The following is a 21,978-nucleotide window of genomic DNA, read 5'->3' as shown; positions in this document are numbered from 1 at the left end:
TGGATTTGGTGATAAATATGTTTTCACACATAAAAGAAAGCCCAAGACAATTTAAGCCTTATAAGGATTTCTCTCACCCTATGAGGTAAAATTGATTGAAAGTGTAACCTCTGACAGCTGCTTGGTGATGTTTACTGACACAATTCAGTGGAATGTACATTTCCTCCTCCTCCCCTGCCCTCCTCAAAAATTTATTTTACTCTTCTTCACCTTCTCTTTAATATAGTTAATACATTCTTTATCTCCCTTATACCCAAAGTTCTCAAAGATTCTCTCTCTCTCTCTCTCTCTCTCTCTCTCTCTCTCTCTCTCTCTCTCTCTCTCACACACACACACACACACACACACACACACACACACACACACCCCACTCACGGATATACTAGTAAATCTGTCTCTTCAGAGAATCTCATTTAGCACTCCTTCTCCTTGACTGATAAGAGGTAAAATGCAGTGAGTTAACTAGACTTTAGTTTTCTAATTCTAAACAACCTTGAAATGGTCATATCTAGACCCGTAGCAGACTGGGGAAGCCAGCCTTAAGGGTATGAAGTCATCACTGAAGGTATGGCATGCAGGCAGGACAATCTCCCTGGGGGTTCTAGGAAGATGTTCCCTGTCTCTGTCCCCATCTCCACTGCCCCCAGAAGATACTGGTTTTCCCTCCTTCACCACATGGCTCTAATTTCCATTTCCATGGCTTTCCAGCCCATTCCCAATCTGTTAAATTGACTGTATGTGTTTTCTAATTTCCTATAATAAACACGTATTGCTCTTGTAATAAGAGAGGAAAAAGTTAGCTCTTTTTTGAAAGTACCAAAAAATGATCCCCTAAGAGTATACTAGTATGACAGCCATCTTATAAATCTAACTCAACAAGAATTTGCCATTTTAAGTGATTTTTAAACTTAAAAATAAATAAAACGTGGATAGAGTTTACATTTACTTTTACAGTTCATTGCCCCATCCCAGGCAAACTTAAAATGACCTCATGGGAAACAAAAAAACTGTTTTGGTTTTCTAATTTGTCATATGCTATACATCTTTGAGTCTGACAAGTTTTTAAATCACAAAGAATAAACATAACCTTCTTATTAAGCATCATAAATAATAGGAAACTTTGACTCGGCCTGCAAAGAGATTGATTTCCTCTCCATCTCCTCCTATTCCTTAAAGACACAGAAAAAATGAGGTGCATTTGTCTGCATTCACTCCCCCAAGCCTTTTCCAACAGGATATGGCCATCCGCTGCTTGCTTTTTGTTCACTACTCGTAACAGGAAAACTCGCTTTCCTGCTTTCTCAATACCAAATGGGTTAGTCCTGCAAGGAAAAACATCCCCCTCAGAACCCACCCCAAGGCTACAGAGAAAGCAAGAGAAACAAAAGCTGGTCCATTCTTTCCCCAAATATTCCTCTGGCAGGCAGCCAAGGATAGCGCCAGCCCAGTGGTTTAATATCCTGTCTTTTTGAAGGAAAAGATAGAATTATGAAGTTGCCAGTCAGGGTCCAGAATCTGCTCTGCTGGTGATAATATCTGCTGAGTATCCTTCATGACATCACCTTTCACAGAAAGAAAAATCGTTCATTGCCAGACGAGTGATAGAATTCAGGCCAATGGAAAGGTACATGGCTTAGAATCCAAGAGGTCCAGGAAAATTATCAACAAAGGGAAACTTTCTTCATGTTGTAAGAATTTTAAGGGTTTGAGGAACACAAGAAAAGAATCACCATTAAGGCTTGTGCAATATGTCTAGGCAGAGTCAAAGTAGGAAAGCGCAGGGACAAATCAAAGATGAAAGCAAGCTCAGGGCACACAAAGATGTGATACCCTAGCATGTCTAGTGAGTCAAAACAACATGTTGTACAAGAGCCCTGGCCAGTGGGGCTCGGTGGTTAGAGCATCACCCCACACACCAAAGGGTCACAGGTTCGATCCCCCATCAAAGGCATGTACCTGGGTTGTGGGTTCACTCCCCACCCCCAATCAGGACACGTACGGGAGACAAGTCGATGTATCTCTCTCACATCGATGTTTCTCTCTTTCTCCCTCCCTCCCACTCTCTCTGAAAAGCAATGGGAGAAAATATCCTCAGGTGAGGATTAAAAAATAAACAAGCACTACTAGAGATGATCCAGAAACCCCTACTCAGACCTCAGGGAATCGCTTCCAGCCTAGAAGGTCCTGCCAGCCGGGAAATACAAGTGGTTCCCTCCTTATCCACAGTTCTGCTTTCTTTCTGCAATTTTGGTTACCCAATGAGGTCCAGAAATGGTAAATGGGAAAATTCCAGAAACAAACAATTCATAAGTTTTAAATTGTGCACCGTAATGAGTAGAGTGATGAAATCTTGCGCTGTCCCACTCCACCTGCCTGGGATGTGACTCCTCCCTCTGCCAGTGTCTCCATGCTGTGTGTATACACTCCCTAACCATTAGTCACTGAGCAACCATCTAGGTTATCAGATCAACTATTATGGCATTGCCATGCTGTGTTCAAGTAACCCCTATTTTCTTTAATAACTAGAGGCCCAGTGCATGGATTTGTGCACCGGTGGGGTCCCTCAGCCTGGCCTATGGGGATCAGGCTGAAACCGGCTCTCCAACATCCCGAGGGGTCCCGGATTGCGAGGCTGTGATTCTCAGGTGATGCACAAAGGAATCGGGCTCCCTCCTCTCTGGTTCCGGGTGCGTCACCTGAGAACTGCAGCTTCCAAGTTACCACAGCTCAGCAGCTCCTGCGTTGAGCATTTGCCCCCTGCGTCAGTGCGAGTCATAGCTACCAGTTGGACAGTCTGACGGTCGCTTAGTCTTTTATAGATGGCCCCCAAGCACAAGTGTAGTGCTGCTGGAAATTTGGAAATGCCAAAGAGAAGCCATAAAGTGCTTCCTTTAAGTAAAAAAGGTATGTATGTATAAGAAAAAAATAATATATAGGGTTCGGTACTATCCATGGTTTCAGGCATCCACTGGAAGTCTTGGGATGTATGGCCCACGGGTAAAGGGAACTACTATATATACATTCCTACCAAATGCTGGGGCTGGGCCTCACCTCGGTGTGGGCACCACGTGTCCAAACACTGTCCTCCACCCCCAACTCCTTCAACTCACCAGACTCCATCTCACTAGGGCCTCCTTTCCCTTAAGAGCTACCCAAACCAACCACTTCAAATAAAGTTACCATCTCCACAACCCTATAACAGGCCTTTTCAAACTACTTGTGGTGAAGGTCCACTTCTTCCCACAACCCGCTGCGGGCCAATACTTGTATAAAATACAAAATAAGAACAACAACAACTAATAATAAATAAAGACATAAAATGTAAGTCCCAAATTATTATTAGATTCAGCAGACTTAAAATTGCCCTCTCAAATTGTTAAAGATTTCTAAATTCTTATCCTCAATTTCTGTACGCATGTCATCATAGGTCAGTTATACACAGTTCACGAATCCCTGTGCATGGATTTTATATTGTGTAGCACTGACATACGGCAAGAACTGGAGGTTCAACACCTTCACATCTTCACTTTCTGCTGTGCTTCTCTACTCTGAAGTCTTCCACTAAGACCTGTAGATCTTCTCCCATTGGGGGAAGTTCTCATTTATCGTCCTCCCTTTTTACTCATCATATTCCTTCACCAACTGGCTTTCTCCCGACCCTCACAAATGTCTTAGTCAAGGCTGGAAATAAAGACATGGGGATGAGTCCTTGAAATAAAGGTAGTAGCTAAACTCTCGGAAAGGTGGCAGAAGAGCAGCATCAGATTCTCATTCTTCTGAGGGACGACTAGAGTAGGAAGCTGAACGGGAAAACAGTGAAAGAGAAAGACATGAAAAAATAGTTATCATTATTACCATGATCACCACACTGATTAATAATCTGGCAATAATAACAGCATTTGAAGACAGAATCCCAAAGAAGAGTGATTTGTGGCAAAGAAATCCAAGAGGAGGAAAACCGAGAACACTTTTCTATCTGTAATTTATCAATCCATGTAGTGGCTTAGCTTGTACTTGACAATGTTAAAGGAGCTCACATCCAAAAATGAACTGGGGCTCCTATTGTACGAAGCAGTCACATGTATTTTCTCTTACCTCAAACAAGTACACAATAGAAATGTGTACACAAAAAGGTAACAAAATTAATTACCTAGCTCTCTTATCTCTAAATAATTGTTTATGAACCTACTATTTTAAAGGCTTCTTTAATTTTTCCCTTAAAAGGGAGAGAGAGGAAAGTTCATCCTAAAAAATCGATATGAAGTCAGAGCGGCAGCCTTGAAGACAGTGGTGGAAAAAGCAGCTGATGGGGCTTCAGGGTTTAGCACACACCGATCATGACTATTTTAAAGAGGACTAGAGAGATGATTTTTAAAGCTGCCTGCTCTACCCTAAACACTCTCTAAAAAATGAAGGTCCCTAGCAACTCGCTGCTAATCTTTCTCTGGTGGTGGTTTATAATGGGAGATAAGATTCTAATCTGTCTGCAACGGTTTATCTGAAAGCTGGAGACCAGATAAATTTACTCTCAAGGCCTGGTAACCCGGGTGGGTGTTCTCAGATTTCTTTATCACCACCTTCCAGGTCTTGCAGGGCTGAAACCAAAGGCTGTATTTCATACCTCCAGCTTTTCAATCTCACCTAGCCAGGAAACACCCACCTCATCAGGGTGTGGGGGGGACGAACAATTATTGATAAATCCTTATCAAATAAATAATCTAATTTAATCAGGTTCAAGTACCCATACCTGTTATCCCAAAATACTTCTTATGCATAACTTCTTTACTTCATGACCTCCTTATTAACTGCTGCCTAGACTATGGCAAAGGTTTTCTACCCAAAATCTAAACACCCAGCTCTCTGCCCCCATCAATGCCCCAGCCACTAGGCTCCAACAACACAGTCACCTATTTCCACAGCAAAGCTCTGATTTAGGCGCCTTCCAGCTCAAAAACTCACAACACAGAGTTAACACTCCACAACCTGGCCCTTGTCTACTCTCCCCCTCCATGGATAACTCAGATCTGTGTACCCCTAACTCTTCCTACACTTTATTCCCCAGATACACCCCATAATTTCCTTCCTCCGGGCTTTGGGTCACACAGGTCCCTCTATCTAAAACAATTGTTATCTCTCAAGTCTGCTTTCAACTCAAAATGCCATCTCCTTCATTAAACTGTTTCTGATTCCCTGGACAGAAGGCACTCTCTATCCGTAGGTCCCTTTAACACTTTACTTATAACTCTCCAATGACACTGTCTTCTATGTAAATGTGCATAAAGCTTATTTTGCAATGTATATTACAAATGTACAGATGTACAATATAGATGTTCTCACAGCTATAAAATACACGTGCTTGCATATTTATTTGTCAATCAAATACTTGCTTGTTTCTTTTCCCATGGGATTATTAACATGACCCACACATGTGTTTACTGGCAGGAAGTTAAAAAAAGATAAAACTGAAAACAGGGTAGTTCAGTTGGTTAGAGCATCATCCCAAAACACCAAGGTTGTGGGTTTGATATCCTGTCAGGTCACATACAAGAATCAACCAACGAATGCATAAATAAGTGGAATAACAAATCAATGTCTCTCTCTCTGTCTCTCTCTCTCTCTAATCAATAAATAAAAAGAGATAAAAACTAAACAAAAATCAAGCCTCAATCAAATACATGAACTTTTACATAAGAACCAGTTTTAGTATTTACGAATGAAGATGTTTCTTGGCACTTGAAAAGCGATGCTTTTCTAGAAGCAATGGCCAGTACCTTAGTTATGCTGTCATTAGCCTACCTGCAATCATCAGGATGTCACCTTGCTTATAAAAAACCCCATGCTAAGTATTCGGTATCTTTTACATTCACTTAAAAACCCAGGAAATAACACCATGCAAATCTGTGTTCTGTGGAGCTTAAAGTCTGATGATTTTACATTAAAAAAAGTAATTTTCTTTTCTCACACAGTTATCATAATTAATTCAGGTTATTTTTAAATTGGAGCCTCACAAAAATCAGTTTCATTTTCAGCTCTGAAGAAATCAGAGGTTTTATAGTCGTTGTACCCTCAAATATAGTATATAAAGAACTACAATAATATACTGCATATTATTTGATATTAGTTTAAAATGCCAGCATGATACTACATTATTTAACATACATTTTATATGTTACTTCTAGGGTTAATTAAGGACATAATTGAGATTTAAATCTTTGCAAATTTGAGGGTCTTTGCACTAGGGGACATATTCTAGATGCCAAGAGAAATAAATCTTTTAAATGCCCCGTTATTCCCTAATTAGCTTGAAAGTAAAGTACATGCATATAACTAAAAATCTTAATTTTAAGTCTCTATAGAATGTTATTAGCTACATTACCATGAAAATAAAAAGCCTTCCCTCCAACTTTCTAGACTATTCTTTTGAGCCCTGATCCACAATCTTCATTGCACTCTTATCACTGACGTCAGTTTCCTTTATCCCTATCCAGTATCTTCATGAGAAAAATATTCTATCATTACTCCTACAATGAACCAGCACATGGTTTCCTGGGTCTCACGGAAGCAGAGTAATAGATGTAGAGGTCCGGGTATGTTTCTACTTCCCAGAAAGCTGACCTTAGTCTCAGCACCCTCCTATGAACTTGGTAAGCACTAGTCACACCTTCCTTCTTCCTTCAAGGATGCAAAAGAACCAAGAGGTAGAGGACTCTCATAGAGGACCCAACCCAAAGGCTCCCTGGGTCCCATATATGCTCCTTTTTCCCTCTAGATTATATGCTCCTTGAGGACAAGATCTATGTCCTAACCAAATGTTTGTCCTTAAGTGTTAGAGTAAATGAATGACCAATGACAACTGGGAAGCTACTGAATACTGAAGCATGGAAGCTTTAAAACATTGCAATAACACTGCATTTTTATTGGTAATGTCATTAATAAGAACTCAAAAATGTCTCAAGACCTGCTAAGATCCTGCCTAAAGTTAAACAAGAGAACACTGAATCCTCAGAAGACTCCCAGGCACAACACCCGGCCTGATAATGTGGAAGAAGATCACAGGGAAGCTGGAGCAGAGACGACTAGGCTCCATCTGGCCTCTGGCCTGTGCCCTCCCCTCTCAGAGGTCACTGCTGATGGAAACAAGCTCCAGGGCAGCACCAGGCCTCCTACAAACCAAAGGATTTGGTCAGAAAGAAGTAGCTTAAATCCACTCTGGGCTGGTCAAGGCCTCCCCAACTGTACAGGTGACACAACCCAGGCACCAGGCCAACACCACAATGCAGTAGGCATCCCAGGCAGAACCCAGCTCTCTTACCAGGAAATGTACTGCTCACTGGAATATGCTAGTAGTTCGTGGGTAGGGCTAATGTGGGGCTTATGTCTCAGAGTAGAGGACAGCCAAACACCACGACTCCATATTGTGAAGACGGAAGTGAGCCTTCTGTTTGACAATTTATTGAAACCATGGGAAAAAAGACATCTGTGATTACCTCAAGTCCTAGAAGCTGTTCTGAAACCCCCTTCCTCAAATAGAAGTCCCCATAATATCTACACCAAAGGAGCCTATTCCCACCACCCATCCAGTGGGGTCTCCAGAGCCCATAATCTTCAACCTCCTCCTCCCCAGCTTTGAAACTCCAGACCTTGATATCTGACTTATAAGATGTGACTGTCCTCAATTCAAGAAACCATCATCTACGACTGGTCATCACTCCTCTCCCAGGCTACCTCTTACACATTATGAAAACCTCAACACCAATGTGTTTACTCAAGTCTGCCCGATATATTAACTATTCCAAGAGAAACTAACACAATGCCAGGAACCTTTGCCCTCTCAATTTTAAGAGGTTTAAGTTCCTTTTAAAACTTGATATATTAATAGGGTTTTTCACAAAATTACCTTAAAAAAAGTCAGTTGAGCACACATAGTCTTCAGTTGAAAGAAAAAAAAAAACCATGTAACAGCAGTTACTTCTGATCTTTTAGAAAAAAAAAATTATTAGCATTCTCCCAGAAGGTTTTCTTAAAAGAATAAAGAATATAAAAATGGATAAATGAACATATTGAAAGGCCTAGGAAGAAAAAAGTTCACCTAACAGATTAAATATCCTGTAAATTCTAGCTAGTACAACAGTTTACAAATGAATCTAATATACTATAAATATTATGGCACCTCTGCTATCACCATAGGAACTCTGCTTTCTACTTAAGAAAACAGCAATATGTTAAAATGACAGCTTAAATCAATTCTCTAAACAATCTTAGAAATGCAACTCTTTCTGTAATAATACAATTTGAACAAAATTGCCATTTATAGCAGAATATTTACTTTAGCCAAGGCAAAGCAGCTTGCAAGGTAAAATGAAATAGATTAACAGTTTATTCTACATTAAAGAATTTTAGGTTAATAGGCCTGGGAAGGTTTTCTCTCAAGCCACATAATTATTTTAACCAAAGTATACATAAAATCTTGATTTTTCCATCCTTTAAATAACTTATTTGATTACTAAATTAATTCTTCCTTCTTCAGTAAGTTTATTTTGAGATATTTTTTAATCCTGTAATTCTTGCTTTTTATTTCTTTCTCTCTTCCCACCTAATACCCCTTAAATAGAACTATAGAATTCCTTTTTGGCTTTGTGGGAAAATGTATTTCAATTTCACCTACAAACTGGCCTAGGCCTAATGAAATATATAAGCAGGGAGGAGATCCATGGTGCAAAGAGATGTTTCATAGTCTGATATTATCTGATTACCATGGTCTGTAAAAATACTTGATGAAAGTGCAAGTGTAAACAAAGTCAATTCAATTATTTCCTGTGGTCAGTGGAAAATACATTGGACCAGGAGTCAGTAAACTAGATTTTGTTCTTGTCTGTAATACTAACTAGCTGTATGACCACAGACAAATTGAAGACGCTACTTACTCATCTGCAAAATTAAAAAAACTGAACCAAATGGCCTCTAAAGATACCTTTCACCTCTAAATAGCATGATTTCATTTCCACGTCACAAATTTCTGTCAACCCAGAGAATTCATGGTACTTTCCAGAAAAGTGCTTGAATTTCCAAGAAATTCAATTTTTAAATTATCTTTTAGACAATCCCAGCCATCTGAATGGGGAGGAAATGTTAACTATTATCCAGGTGACCTTAAGTGAGTTGAAAACCAGGGGGGGGCGGAAAACAACTATCCCTGTTTGACCAGATTTTCCAGAGGCCCAAGCAAGATTTTTTTTTTAAAGAATTTTTATAAAACTGTCAAATGCAAAGTTTCATTATTTCACATGGGCTTCCTTCCTCTATGAGCATTTAATGAGCAGGGCTCCTAACTAGTTGACAATATTTTTGCAATCAAGATGCACGCGTATGTCCCACTTAGGAACACATCTGACATTAAGAAACACACCTAAGACATACAAGTGTAATTTTCAAAGAGTACTAATGTAAATGTCTTATATGCCAAAATTACCCTTCTATATCCAGTTTTCTTTTTCTTGATAGGTTATTATCCATTCACTTCTTTTACAAGTAAAACAATCCTATATAACATCCTATATAATAAAAGGCTAATATGCAAATTGTCCCCTCGACCAGGAGTTCGACTGGAAGTTGGACCAGGAGTTTGACCAAGGGGCGGTGCTGGCTGGCCAACCTCCCACATCCCCTCCCCCGGGCCTGAGGGCCTGGATTGGGGTGGGCTGGCCAGATCCCACCCGTGCATGAATTTGTGCACCAGGCTTCTAGTTAGAAACTATTAGACTATGTAAGGGAAAATCATATGCCTACCCTTTCATGTATTCCCTTCCAACATTTTTCTTAACACACGTTATTTTTTACACAATTGTGATCATACATATTTCCAAATACTAAGTGTCTTTTTCACCCAACATTGTAATTTTTCCATGTCATAAATCCTCTCAAAGCAGGACTTATAAGGGTTGTATGGTATTCATAAATAACAAAAGCTGGCACTTCTTGGGTATTTACTGTGTGCCAGACCCTTGTCTAAGTGCTTTATGTGCATCTGCTCACGTAATCATCACACAGATCTAGGGATAAGTGCTATTACAATTTTCATTTTCAGGGTGAAGAGCTTTCTCAGAAGAGCAAGGTTTAGAACCTCCTGAGAGCAAGTTCTTATCAACTATACCCTATTGTCATTCCTAGCAAGAAAATAACACTTATTAACAGAAACTTGGTTAGATCACCATATTTTCTATGTCTGAGAATTCAGGAACTAAACATTTGATATTTAATGTATTCCTGAAACAAAAAAGAATCGTTTACTATAGCATCTGTAAAATCACAAAACTTTTTCCTCAACAAAATACTGCTTATACTTTTTTTTTTTAACATGAATCATTCTGTATATTTATAATTTTTTAACTTAGCATGGTAAACATCCTTCCTTAAAACATTACTATAACCACATGACAAAAAATGTATTTTCTCTTGAGACAATGTATTTTCTGAAAACAGAGTAAGTGAATCTCTAAGTACATAAGAGTTTGAGAATAAACTTCAACTGGGCAGTGGAGACCCTTAGTTAATTCAGACATCTGCTTTCAGATGCACTTTCAGATTAACATTCAATAAATGTCAATGGATAATAAATAAGTGGGCATGTCTCTAAACACATGCACTGACCCAGCCAGCCTCCCAAGTAGACACACTCAAGCACTATCTTAATTGAATTATCCCTGCCAACTTCAAAGAAAAGAGCAGCAGGGAGATTCAAACAAACCATTTGGCATTACAGAATTCTGATCAGATAAGGACCTTGCTACCAATTCACTGATAAGGACCCAAGAAGTCCATGAGAGAAAAAGTGACAAAAATGTAAAAGAAATAAAAACAACTTCACTATCCAAGTAAGTGCTACTTGATGGTTTGCAAACATATGGTTTAAATGAATAAAAAGCAGCTCCAATAGTTTTTATTATTTGTATATTTGTTTTACTTGTAGTCCCGCCCCCCCCCCCCCCCCGAAATTAATGAGTTACTAAATACCTAACAGAAGAGATAGAGCAGTGTTCTTTTACATACTTGATTTCCGGAGAGTTGTGAAAACAAATGGTCCTAAAAAAGGAAATTAATGTTACTTGAGTCAAAAATGTGTGGCTGTTTTCAAAAATTATGCAAAGATTATGCAGATATACTGACAACCTGACCAGCCTTTTCTAAACTATTGCAAACACAAGGCCAGTGCCAAAGTGATACGTGCGAGAATACCACCAATTTATCAGGTGGCAATGAAAAATTAATTACATAATGGAACCTGTGCGTTAGGAAAATTAATCTGGCAGAGAGAGATAGGATTGAATGAAGTAAATAGAAATGGTGTAGAGGAGAGAAATTAGGGACATTGCGGAATCAAAAAAGGATGAAAAACGGAAACATGTAAGGTAGAGTCTTCAGGATGCATTCATTCATCCACAAAATATTTATTGAGCCAGACACTGAAGAAATCATGGTGAACAAACATTCCAGTGGGGGAAATACACACTGACAAATGCATATACAAAGAAATGCATAACCATGCTAAGTGCTACAAATAAAAAGAGCAGGCAGGGCATGTTTGGGTTTGAGTGGATAGGCAAGGCCATGTTAGTACAGTTCCAGAGACCAAGGGGAGTGGCCTGCCAGATGATGAGGCTGGCCAGGGGGTGATGATTACCCCAGGCGGAGGTAAGAGCTTCTGCCAAAGGCCTGAGACTGGGTTATGAGAGACTCCAGAGCATGTTAAAGCTGTGCCAGTGAGCAATGAGAGGGTGGTGCCCAATGAGGAGAACACCTTACTGTCCAAGGGAAGATGCTTCCACTCCAAGGGCAGAATTGAAGCCTTAAGGACAGAGTAAGAATGACAGCAGAGACAGATGGGCAACCCTATCCTCTACTACTACAAGGACCAAAATAAGGGCAGAAGACAGAGGGGAGGGACTTGCAGGTTGCAGCAGTCATGAGTGCTACTCGCCAGAGAGTTCTCTCTCCTTCCAGGCATACAGATGGGGCTGTACTTCCCCCCGCCCCTTTGCCTAAAGTATGGCATGAGACTTGCTTTAGCCAATGGCACATAAGCAGAAGTGGAAGGTAAGAGCTTATGAGGGAGTCCCCACACTCTTTCCCTCAACAGGGACACACTACATTCAAGATGGTGGCCGTTTCATCAACCCAGGATCCAGGACATGGACAACATGGTCCCCAGCCACCCTCAATGGAAAGGAAGAGTGGTGGGGGGGGGGGGTGTCAGAATAAAACCTTTCTGTTATGAGCCACTGAGATTAGGAAGTCATCAGCCCATACTGACTGATGCAGACATAGGACATAATGGATGTAGTGATGATGGAATGAGGGAGGCAAGAGGAGATGAACAGGAGAGATAAAGGAGGAATTTGAGATTCAAAGTTGGTGGCCATGAAAATGATGCAAGAATGCAAAAAGGTGGCTGGTTTGGGAATAAAAAGTGACAACTTGTGCTTCATAGATGCTGAAGGTAAAGAACTGGTAGGACAACCAACTACACATCGGGCAGGTTAGCAGAAAACCAGATCTGAGCTGGGAGAAAAATCAGAACTGAGATAAAGATCTAGAAATTGCAATAAAGGTTTTCAGAGCAAAGGGAGGAGATTAAATTCTATGAACTACTGGTAGGGAAGAGACCCTTTAGGAAAGCCGTTGGGGGGTGAGTGCAGCAGGGGGACAGAGTAAAGAAAACAAAAGAGGAAGGAAAGCCACAGAAGGGGATGGAGGAGTACTGACCAGTATCACGTGCTGCAGACATTTTGAAGACAAATTCAAGGAGGACTGAGAAGCCAACCTACCCAAAGGACAGAAGCCAGGCTGCAGGGTTGCAACTGGAGGTCGCACTGTGGTTAGTAACAAAGACTTAACAGAACCCAGGCAGCCAGGCCCAAGTCCCAGCCTTCCAATACTGTAAAGAAAGAATTCTCTTAAGTCATTATTCTTCTAAAACAAAATTTAATGGTATCATAAATGGTCCACATTCCACAATTTTTTTAAACTACGTTAAGACCTTTAGATAGTTTGCAGTTGGTCAGCATTTTACATTTTCTACCCTGAAGAGTCAGCACTGTGACTTAAGACACTTTATACACATTTCAGGCTAGTCTTTAGGAGACATTCCCACAAATGTAAGTATTGGGCCAAAGAACAGGAGCTTCTCAAAGTTCCTGATACATATAGATCAACTGCCAAAAGGTTATATCATTCACCATCTTATAATATATAGGAGACAGGATTCTCATAAAATACTATGCGAATGGGGCCCCTGGAGTTGTGGAATGGTGTAGCCCTGCAAATAAGTGTGCCCAGTTCACCCAAGCTTGCAAATTTTCAAATTATCAGGCTAAACGGCACTTTATTTTAATTCATGTTTCTTTAATTATTAGCAAGACTGCACTTCTTTCTAGCTCTGTATTGGCTAATTGCATTCCTTTTTTCAAGGAACTGCCCTTTCCCATTTTTCTGCTGGAGTATGTTTTTTTAATTAAATTTCAAGAACTCTATATAATTTTAGAAACTTAATACTATGACTGAGATATAGATATAATAAACAGAGTGCAAATACTGTTTCTAAGCCTATTGTTGAACTTTTACATTTATGGTACTTGTGACATACAGAACAGAGGTTTGTTTACATGGGAAGGCAGTAGGCAGAGATTAAGAACACACGGTCTGAAGCCACAGTGCCCAGGTTCGAGACCCAGACCCTCCACTTACAGCTGTGTGACCTGCGGATGACTTACCTTCCCATGTGTAAAGCCATAACACATATTCTATGACATAGCAAGTACTCAATTAATGTGGGCTCCAGATATGTGTAGTCAAGATCAGTTTTCCTTTATTAGCATAATACAAGCTTACATTTGTTGAGCACTTACTAATAAGCACTTTACATGCATTACCTTATTCAATCTTTTTTTAAAAAAAAAAACCTCTCTAAGATAATAATACCTAACAATCCCAATTCTCAAATGAACAAACTAAGGCTTAGTTGAAGTAACTTGCTCAGAGGTCTTAGCTCATCAGTGGCAAAGCCACGGCTCACCTCCCAAGCCCAGGCCAAACTGGTTTTTTTCCCCTTCATTTCATACTTTAAAAGTCCTTCTTCAACCTTACATGATTATTCACCCATGATTTATGCTGTTCCTGTTATTTGTTTTATATGTAACTGTTACCTTTAGTTATAATTTATTTCAGGACATGATTTAAGATGGGGCTCCAACACTGTTGTTGTACATCATTTACTGAATGGCACACTCACTATATTTGACTCCTCCCATGATACCCCCTAAATGCTTACACACAGAGATATTTCTGGGTTTTCTCTTCCATACCACAGACCTCTACCCTGTGCTTGGGCCTGCATGACACAAACTATCACATTTACCCCAAGATTACACTTAGGGGAAGATCACTCTAAGAAGCATATGTTCATAGGGTGGTTTGAACCTCTTTCCTAAAACAGATTTCACAAAGACAAGAAAAAGTATTTTATGTGTTCTCAGCCTATCACAGAAATTGCTCCCAAAATTGGTAACTGTATTTCTCAAAACTTCTCTACCTCTTTACTAAAACTTGCTCCTTTGTGCCCAAGCTGCTTTCGTTCCCCTTTGCCTACCTGGGCATCCTAAGCATTACTCAGTCTCTCATTCTTTTCTGGAAAAAAAAAAAAGTCCTTCTTATGTCTGTATCTTCCAGGTACAGTTCAACTCTTCATAAATCCTTTCCCTATACACCAGTTCTGTCATTTCATCTCCCTCAATTTTCGGAAGCAACCATTTGACCCTTTAAATTTGCTCCTTTGTGCTATTATCCATCTTTTTATAGATGACTGACCTTTCTACCTGTTTAGATCATAAACCCTACAGGTCAAGGGCCTGCTCTAACAAAATAGCATATCTTTAGCACCCAGCAAAGAATCCTAGCACAAAGCAGGCACTCAATAAATGTGGATAAAGATTTCACAATTCCTTCCTTCCCTTTTCAAATTCCAGGCCCTCCCATCTCCTAGTATTCAAAAAGACTAGAGGCCAAAGAAATAGAACCTGTTGTTGATTATCTAGTTGGAGATGGGCCTCCACCCTGCTTCCTGTATTTTGGGACATTTCTGTTTGTTAGAACTCCACCAGAGGGTGGAGAAAGACAGTGAGGTGAAGCTCAGGCCAGTTCAGTTGCTGATTTACTAACATATCTGATTTAAAATTACAGCCAAAATGAGGTTTTATGTTACCAGAGCATTTCAAAGAACACCACTCGGGTCTCACATTACCTCAGATAATACTGGAATCTTGAGCTGACTAAACTGGGAGGGTGAGGAAGGCCCAAGCACATACTCTGAGAGATTATCATTCCACACCTTCTGTCCATCCTCCTCCAGTAACACAAAGGAAAACTTAGTAATGACCTGACTTGGTTCCATTTCATTTTGTTTCATTCCATTCCATATTGTTAGATCCCGGCAGGGGCTTGCCATGGAAGGAGAGTTTGAAACTGAACATACTGAGATAAGATCAGTATGGAAGCCGGCAGCCAGATGACTTGGGCATCAATACCCCAAGTGCATACAGTCGGCAAACGAACGAAAAGAGCTGTGTCACAATACTTAAATCTTACAGAGAAAGGATATTTTTAGGCCTTGAGGGGTATACTGTTATATCTAGGCCATTCTGATGCTATCTTTAATACAATGAGAGACCCAAGGTAAAATGCCTTCAGGAACTCCAAAAGCGGTCACAACTCAACTCTGCTCTGGGAATTAATTCTAGTTTTTATTCTGAGCTTGCATATTTTGAGCATGCTGCCCTCCTGATGATTTTAAATCATGGAAAGCTCATTCTGGGATCTGTAAAGATTCTTCTTTCATTACCCAAAATCATAAATTACCTTTCCCGCAGTAAATATTACTGGAATGTTACCAGTAGTACATCTTCTACTCTTATAGAAGCAGCCGGTTAGTGGGGAAAGGAACTCTAGAAACAATTCTGTAAAGCCCCCTGTTTAATAGAACAGGAGCCCTGAGGTTCAGAGAAGTTAGGCAATAGCACAAGGTGAGTTAAGTAGCTGGAAGAGCATATGCCAAGCACTAAGAGCTTCACCTATATTGCTCATTTAATCTCCCAATAGCCCTATAAATTAAGTACCATTATTATCTCTACTCTAAAGATGAGGAAACTGAGCACAAAGTTAAGCTATATGCCTAACACTGCATAGCTGGTAACAGGTAGAGCTGGGATTACAACCCAGGAGTTGTGTCTCCAGAGCCTACGCTCTGAACTACCAAATCTCTGGGATTAAAACCTGAGACTCTTGGCCCCACCGAAGGTTCACTCCATTATAAATCATTCTAAGGCTCACAAAAGAATAAACCACATTTGAAAAGGTCTGCAAACCATGTTGGAGCCTGATTAGAACAAACTACTAATCAAATTAGTAGTTTCACCCTAGCTGGTGTGGCTCAGTGGATAGTGCATCGGCCTGCAGACCAAAGGGTCCCGGGTTCAATTTCAGTCAGGGGCACGTACCTTGGTTGCAGGCTCCTCCTTGGCCAGGGCCCTAGTCAGGGCGCATACAGGAGGCAACCAATCGATGCGTTTCTCTCACTCACATTGATGTTTCTCTCTGTCTTTCCCTCTCTCTTCCACTCTCTCTAAAAGATCAATGGAAAAATATCCTCGGGTAAGGATTAAAACAAACAAACAAACAAACAAAAATTAGTAGTTTCTTAAACAATCTGGAAAAACTGAATAGTGTATCAATAGATTATTAACTTTATCATAATGGCACTATGTAATTACGTAAGAAAATATCCCTATTTTTAATAATACATACTACGCACATAGGGGTGAAAGGACAGGAGGCTTGGAACTCACAATCACACAAAAAAAGAAAAAGAAAAAGAAAGAAAAGGAACAGCTGAAACAAGTCTGCCAAATCTTTTTTAAAATATATTTTTATTGATTTCGGAGAGGAAGGAGAGAAAGAGAGAGAGAGAAATATCAATGATGAGAGAGAATCATTGATCAGCTGCTTCCTGCCCACCCCCTACTGTGGATTGAGCCTGCAACCCACGTATATGTCCTGACGAGGAATCGAACCATGACCTCCTGGTTCATAGGTCTATGCTCAACCACTGAGCTACGCTGATCCGGCTGGCAAATCTTCATAATTACTGAATCTGGGTGATAGAACATGAGGGTTCATTATACTATTCTCACCACTTTTTGTTTATTTTCAAATAAGTTCATGTAAAACCATTTTTTAAAGTCCACAACCTAAACATATAAAAAATAAGCTATGAAGCAATGAAAAGTTTATGAGCATATCTCACTTTTACATTTTAAAGTCTGTTTGTTAAAAGGCAGCCTTTATAACCCACTGAACTATTTAATTTTGTTGTTTCTGAACTCACTACCAGCCACTCATCAATACTAGAAGCATGGGAGGAGCTAGTTAAATCGATATCCTGTTCATTTTTTCTTTTAGTCCATCTGCAAAACTGCTTTATTAGTCAGCTAGTTAAGAATATTTAATGAGTGTTTATTATGCTGGAGGCATTGTATTAGCACTGACACAAGTCGTCAAAGACAGAGCAGAGTAATATTTCCATCCAAGCATAGATCAATGGACCACAGGATTCCAAAGCCTGGCTTGGTTGTGGCTCCGCTTCCTGCATGGATGAGAATTACTTTCTTAGATCCTCCTAGCATAGCTGAGCCAGAGCCTGTGCAGCAGATGCACCTGCTGTAGCTTCCTGGCAGACACTGGGGAGTAGCAAGAGGGAGGCAGAGTACCTGGCATGGGGGGAGGGAAGTGAGGTTTATGGGTAATTTTTAGTATCTGTAAGCTACCCCAAATTCCTCCTTCTGCAATGCAGAACCATTGCAATGCATTTCCCTTTCAGGGGGAGTCTTGCACTCACCAGAATAGGCTCACCTACTTTTCTGCATTTTACGTTTGTTTCATCAGACAAGTGATCACAGATAAACAACCCTAGGGACTGAGACAACAGCCAGGCTTCTGGCTGTTCATGCTTGAGGGTATCCAGGGAAAACTGATCTATTATTAAAAGTGTCATAAGGTAACACAGTAGAAGTATGTCACACACAGGTATGAGCACTAAGTCACTATCAGTAGGCCATCCTTCAAAAGGAAGAGCAGATATTCAAGGACTATGGAACATCAATAATTAGCAGTGTTGTATCTCTGTTGGCACTTCTGTGCTCAACCTAATGGCTTATTAAACTAATACCTCCTCTTCAATCCTGGCCTTCAGCACTTTGAAAATTATGGCACAGTCATGTTTCATTTACTCTTCTTTTGCCTCAGATCCCTGATGCAGACAGTAGCCCCCAGTTTAAAGAACTAAGTCTCGTGTGAAAACAGAAAAGGTGCCACAGATGTTTGTGGGCTTTATCCTTAACATATACATTTTGGCTGAAGTTGGGAAGATGCAGACATCCTACTTAAAAGCCAAAGCAACAGAAGTTAGTTCCGATTATGGATGAGATGCCAGGTCATGGTCTTTTGCCAACTCCTGCTCTGCTCCTTACCATCAGCAGATCAACTTCAGTAAAACAGAAAAAAAGCAATCCTTATTTATTATCGAACAAATGGGAGTTTACAGAATCTGGAGTGAGTTGGCAGAGCTAGCAATTGAGAGAAAAATCAAACCAAGCAAGCTGAATCTGGCTATCAGCGAAACTTCATCTCCAATCTCCGCAAACATCATCCATGTCATCCTGGGTCTGCCCAGGAAAGGGATCTATCTGCCATCATAAAGATGCCCCAGCCCCTGTGTTAGGAACCTGGCACTCCATCCTGATAATACCCCACACACAGAGCCACAAAGTCCAGAGAATCACTTCCAAGGCCCATCTTCTTGCATTGTTCCAACCAACACCACAAGGCACCCACCCACAAACAAGCCCCTTTCAAGAAAACAAACAAAAGTGACAAGGCAAGTTGCTATTAAAAGTTTCCAGCTGCCCCGGACTGCACATTGCTGCTCAAACGTCGCTCCTCTCCCGAACCACGCAAGTGATCAGGCAGACTGCATTTCCAGATACAGCAGGGCCAGCCCTGCCTGTGGAAGGTGATTTAAAACTTCATCTCCCTCACATCCACGCACCTGTTCTCTAAAGACCTTCTGCTACAGCCAGGTTAATCTCGGAGTTGCTTGCTTCAAACTTCGTAGTAATTTACACGAAACTGAAATTACCAAGGGTTCCTTCCCCTCACGCCCCCTATCCCTTCATAAGAAGAGGCCAAACGTCAGGATGCCGGCTACAAGAAGGGGATGGAGAAAAGGATGAAGAGCCCCTTCCCTACTGGAGTTCGGCCCATCCAAAGGGTCCGCCGGGCCATCTCCAACCCTGGGTTGCGGACTGGAAAAGAAAGCCCCCATCTCCACGGCCCTGCGCCCCTCCAGGCTACAGGTGCCAAGCCCCTCCACATGCCGAGGGAAAAGTAGGTGTGGGAGGGCTTGGGGTCTGGGGGAAGGAGAGTCATTTCCCAGGTGGCAGAGGAGGTAAACTGCCCGGGGGGTGGGGGGGAGGGAGTGGCGATCTCCCCCCCAGGGAAGGGACAGCAGTGGGAGAGGACCCCGGACACAGGGTGGGGTCTGGAAGTTACCGCCCCTCCAGTACCGTCCCTTCTCCCCTGTCCAACGCCCCCGCCCCCTTTCCCACCACATCTTAATCTTAAGACCCAGCAGGGTCGGCTGCTCCAACTCAGCCCGACCCACTTAGAGGAGCGTGGAGGGGATCGCCGCCCGCCCACCTCCCGCGTCCTCGCGTCCCTGCGCCCCTCGCCCCGCACTCACCAGGACCACCGAGCCGCGCACGACCTCCGACACGCTCTGCCGCAGCTCGGCCGCGGTGCCCGGCTTACTCAGCGCCCGGGTGAACTTCCGAGTCTCCGCCGAGGCGGGGGGCAGCGACAGCTGCGACATCCTCGCCGCCGCCGCCGCGCCAGCTCCCGAGGTCCGGCCGGGCCGCGCCGCCGCCAGGTGCGCCCGGGGCGCCCCGCCCGCCCGTCCGCCCGAGGCTCCCAGCGCCGCTGCCTGCTTCCCCCGGCCGCGCCCTCCGAGCCCCGTCACGCTCCCAGGCGACCCCCTCGGCGTCCGCAGCTCCCCGCGTCCGGAGCAGCGCCTGAGCTGGGTCACCGTGCCTGTGGCCGCAGCGGCAGCGGCTCCCCCATGCCACCAGCCTCCCTCCGCGGCCGCTCGCCGGGCCGCCTCCTCGGGGCGGGGTGTCCGGCGCGGCGTGGGGCGGGGCGGACGGAGGAGGGGCGGGCGCGGCGGGGCGGGCGGGCCCCGCAGGGCTGTCCGGCCCGCAAGGCACCGCGCGGGAGCAAGGCAGCTGGACGCAGGTAGCGAGCCGTGCGGGCCGCATGCGGGGCAGGTGGGGACCTCAGGGGGCGCCTCCTTTCAGGTCCGATGCTCCCCAAGCCGCACGCCCAACAACCCAAGGCAAGGGCCGCACACGCTGGAGAAGGGCGAAGACCCGGGAACAGGCGCTTGTGCCCTGGGACTCTGGGGTCCCTGCCCGTGAAGACCCCCAGCGTCCTGGGAACTGCAGTCAGCCTCAGGGTCCAGGTTCGGGGGGCACCACGCCCCCCTGTGCGCCTTGGGGGATCGGAAGTTTCAGGAAAGTGGCCTTTTTGCAGCACCCAGGGAACACTGGGCCATCCAAAGCTGTGGCGGTGGGGAGCCGGACGGAGCGTCCCAGGCACCTCTGGTGGCGCTCCTCGGCCTAAATCCACCATTTCACCCCCGAGGCGTCGAGCGAACCGTGGGCAGCCTGGGGAGCCTAAGGCGCACCCCGGGATGAGGACGTCTTAGGCCGGGACAATTGCTATAGAGTCACGCAGACCTCCGCCGGCCAGGGCGACCTGCTGCGTCACCTTGGATGGGATCAGAACTTCTGAACCTCTCCTATTTCTTCTATAAAAGAAGGCCAATAATCTGCAAGAGGCTTAAATGACACGATGCGCCTCTGCCGCCCCTCCGTGGCCTGTCCAGGCTGCAAAGCGCTGGGCCCAGGAAACCCTGAAGCGCGGGGTCTGCGAACCCAACGTGACCCAAGAGCTGGCTGCTGCTAGCGACAGCTCCCACTCTGAGGATGTTCTTCACATAGCCCTTGCCGCATTGCCATCCCAAAAGGCACCCACCGCCTTTCCTCCTTTTTCCCCTTTTTTGAGGACACTCAGCAGCCTAACCCTGACCCCGCCGCGTAGGAGGTGCGCTGGGAGGGAAAATTTGCGCAGTGCCCTAGGCGCATGCTCAGTGGACTGGGTTTGGGTTTGGGTTTGGGTTTGGGCGGATCCGGGGCAGGGAACCTCTTTAAGAGTGGTTCTGATGATTGGCCAGTCTGCGCAGGCCGCGCCCACCCCTGCTGATGGACAGCTTTTTACCTGCCAGATCGGCTTACGGGGCGCGCGCGGTGGCAGCTCGCACCCGGCGTTCAGGGGAATCCTGGCCGCTCCTCCCGCCCGAGTGTCCAGGGGCCTCGTAGCCGCTGTCACTGCGGGGAGGGAGGCCCCATTGCGTCCCACCCTGCCAGAAAACCAAACACTGGCCTAAAGCGGAATCTTAAAGTGGTAGAGAAAACTGCCAATCCAGTGCTTGAAACAAAACACCGCCATTCAGGACTTAATGGGCAGGTCTGGCACATAAGACTGAAAGTCAGGCATGCAATCAGCACTCAATAAGCGATTGCTGGATTGGACTGTTTTCCTAGTGAATTGGAACGAAGAATGTGGCACTGAGTGAGCCTGACAGACTGAGGGATAAACAAAGCAAATAATGTGTGGATATCAAAAACAATCACACAGTAACCTATTTCCGCTATGAAATCAGGCAATGGCCTAGAGCAGGAGTGGGGAGCCATTTTTTGCCAAGGGCCATTTGGATATTCATAACATCATTCACAAGCCATCCAAAATTACCAACTTACA

The 21,978-nt window shown here is 43.4% G+C and overlaps 1 protein-coding gene across 5 annotated transcripts in view; it reads right to left on the bottom strand.

The window, feature by feature from the left end:
* DOCK9 (dedicator of cytokinesis 9) overlaps positions 1–20,259 on the bottom strand; it is a 262,250-nt gene extending 241,991 nt beyond the window's left edge. For 3 of the 5 annotated variants that reach the window (XM_036301880.1, XM_036301883.1, XM_036301887.1), the window contains exon 1: positions 19,844–19,972. In XM_036301880.1, coding sequence (XP_036157773.1) covers positions 19,844–19,972 — 129 coding nt within the window. Of the gene's footprint in view, positions 1–19,843 lie in introns of all 5 variants that reach the window. The other 2 variants (XM_036301868.1, XM_036301874.1) reach the window with 1 other exon arrangement.
* Between the last annotated feature and the right edge of the window lie 1,719 nt (positions 20,260–21,978).

Source organism: Myotis myotis, unplaced genomic scaffold (assembly GCF_014108235.1).
Source record: "Myotis myotis isolate mMyoMyo1 unplaced genomic scaffold, mMyoMyo1.p scaffold_m19_p_3, whole genome shotgun sequence".
Classification (NCBI taxonomy): domain Eukaryota; kingdom Metazoa; phylum Chordata; class Mammalia; order Chiroptera; family Vespertilionidae; genus Myotis; species Myotis myotis.
Note: the sequence above shows the minus strand (reverse complement) of the source record. Positions and strands in the feature narration are given on the sequence as shown.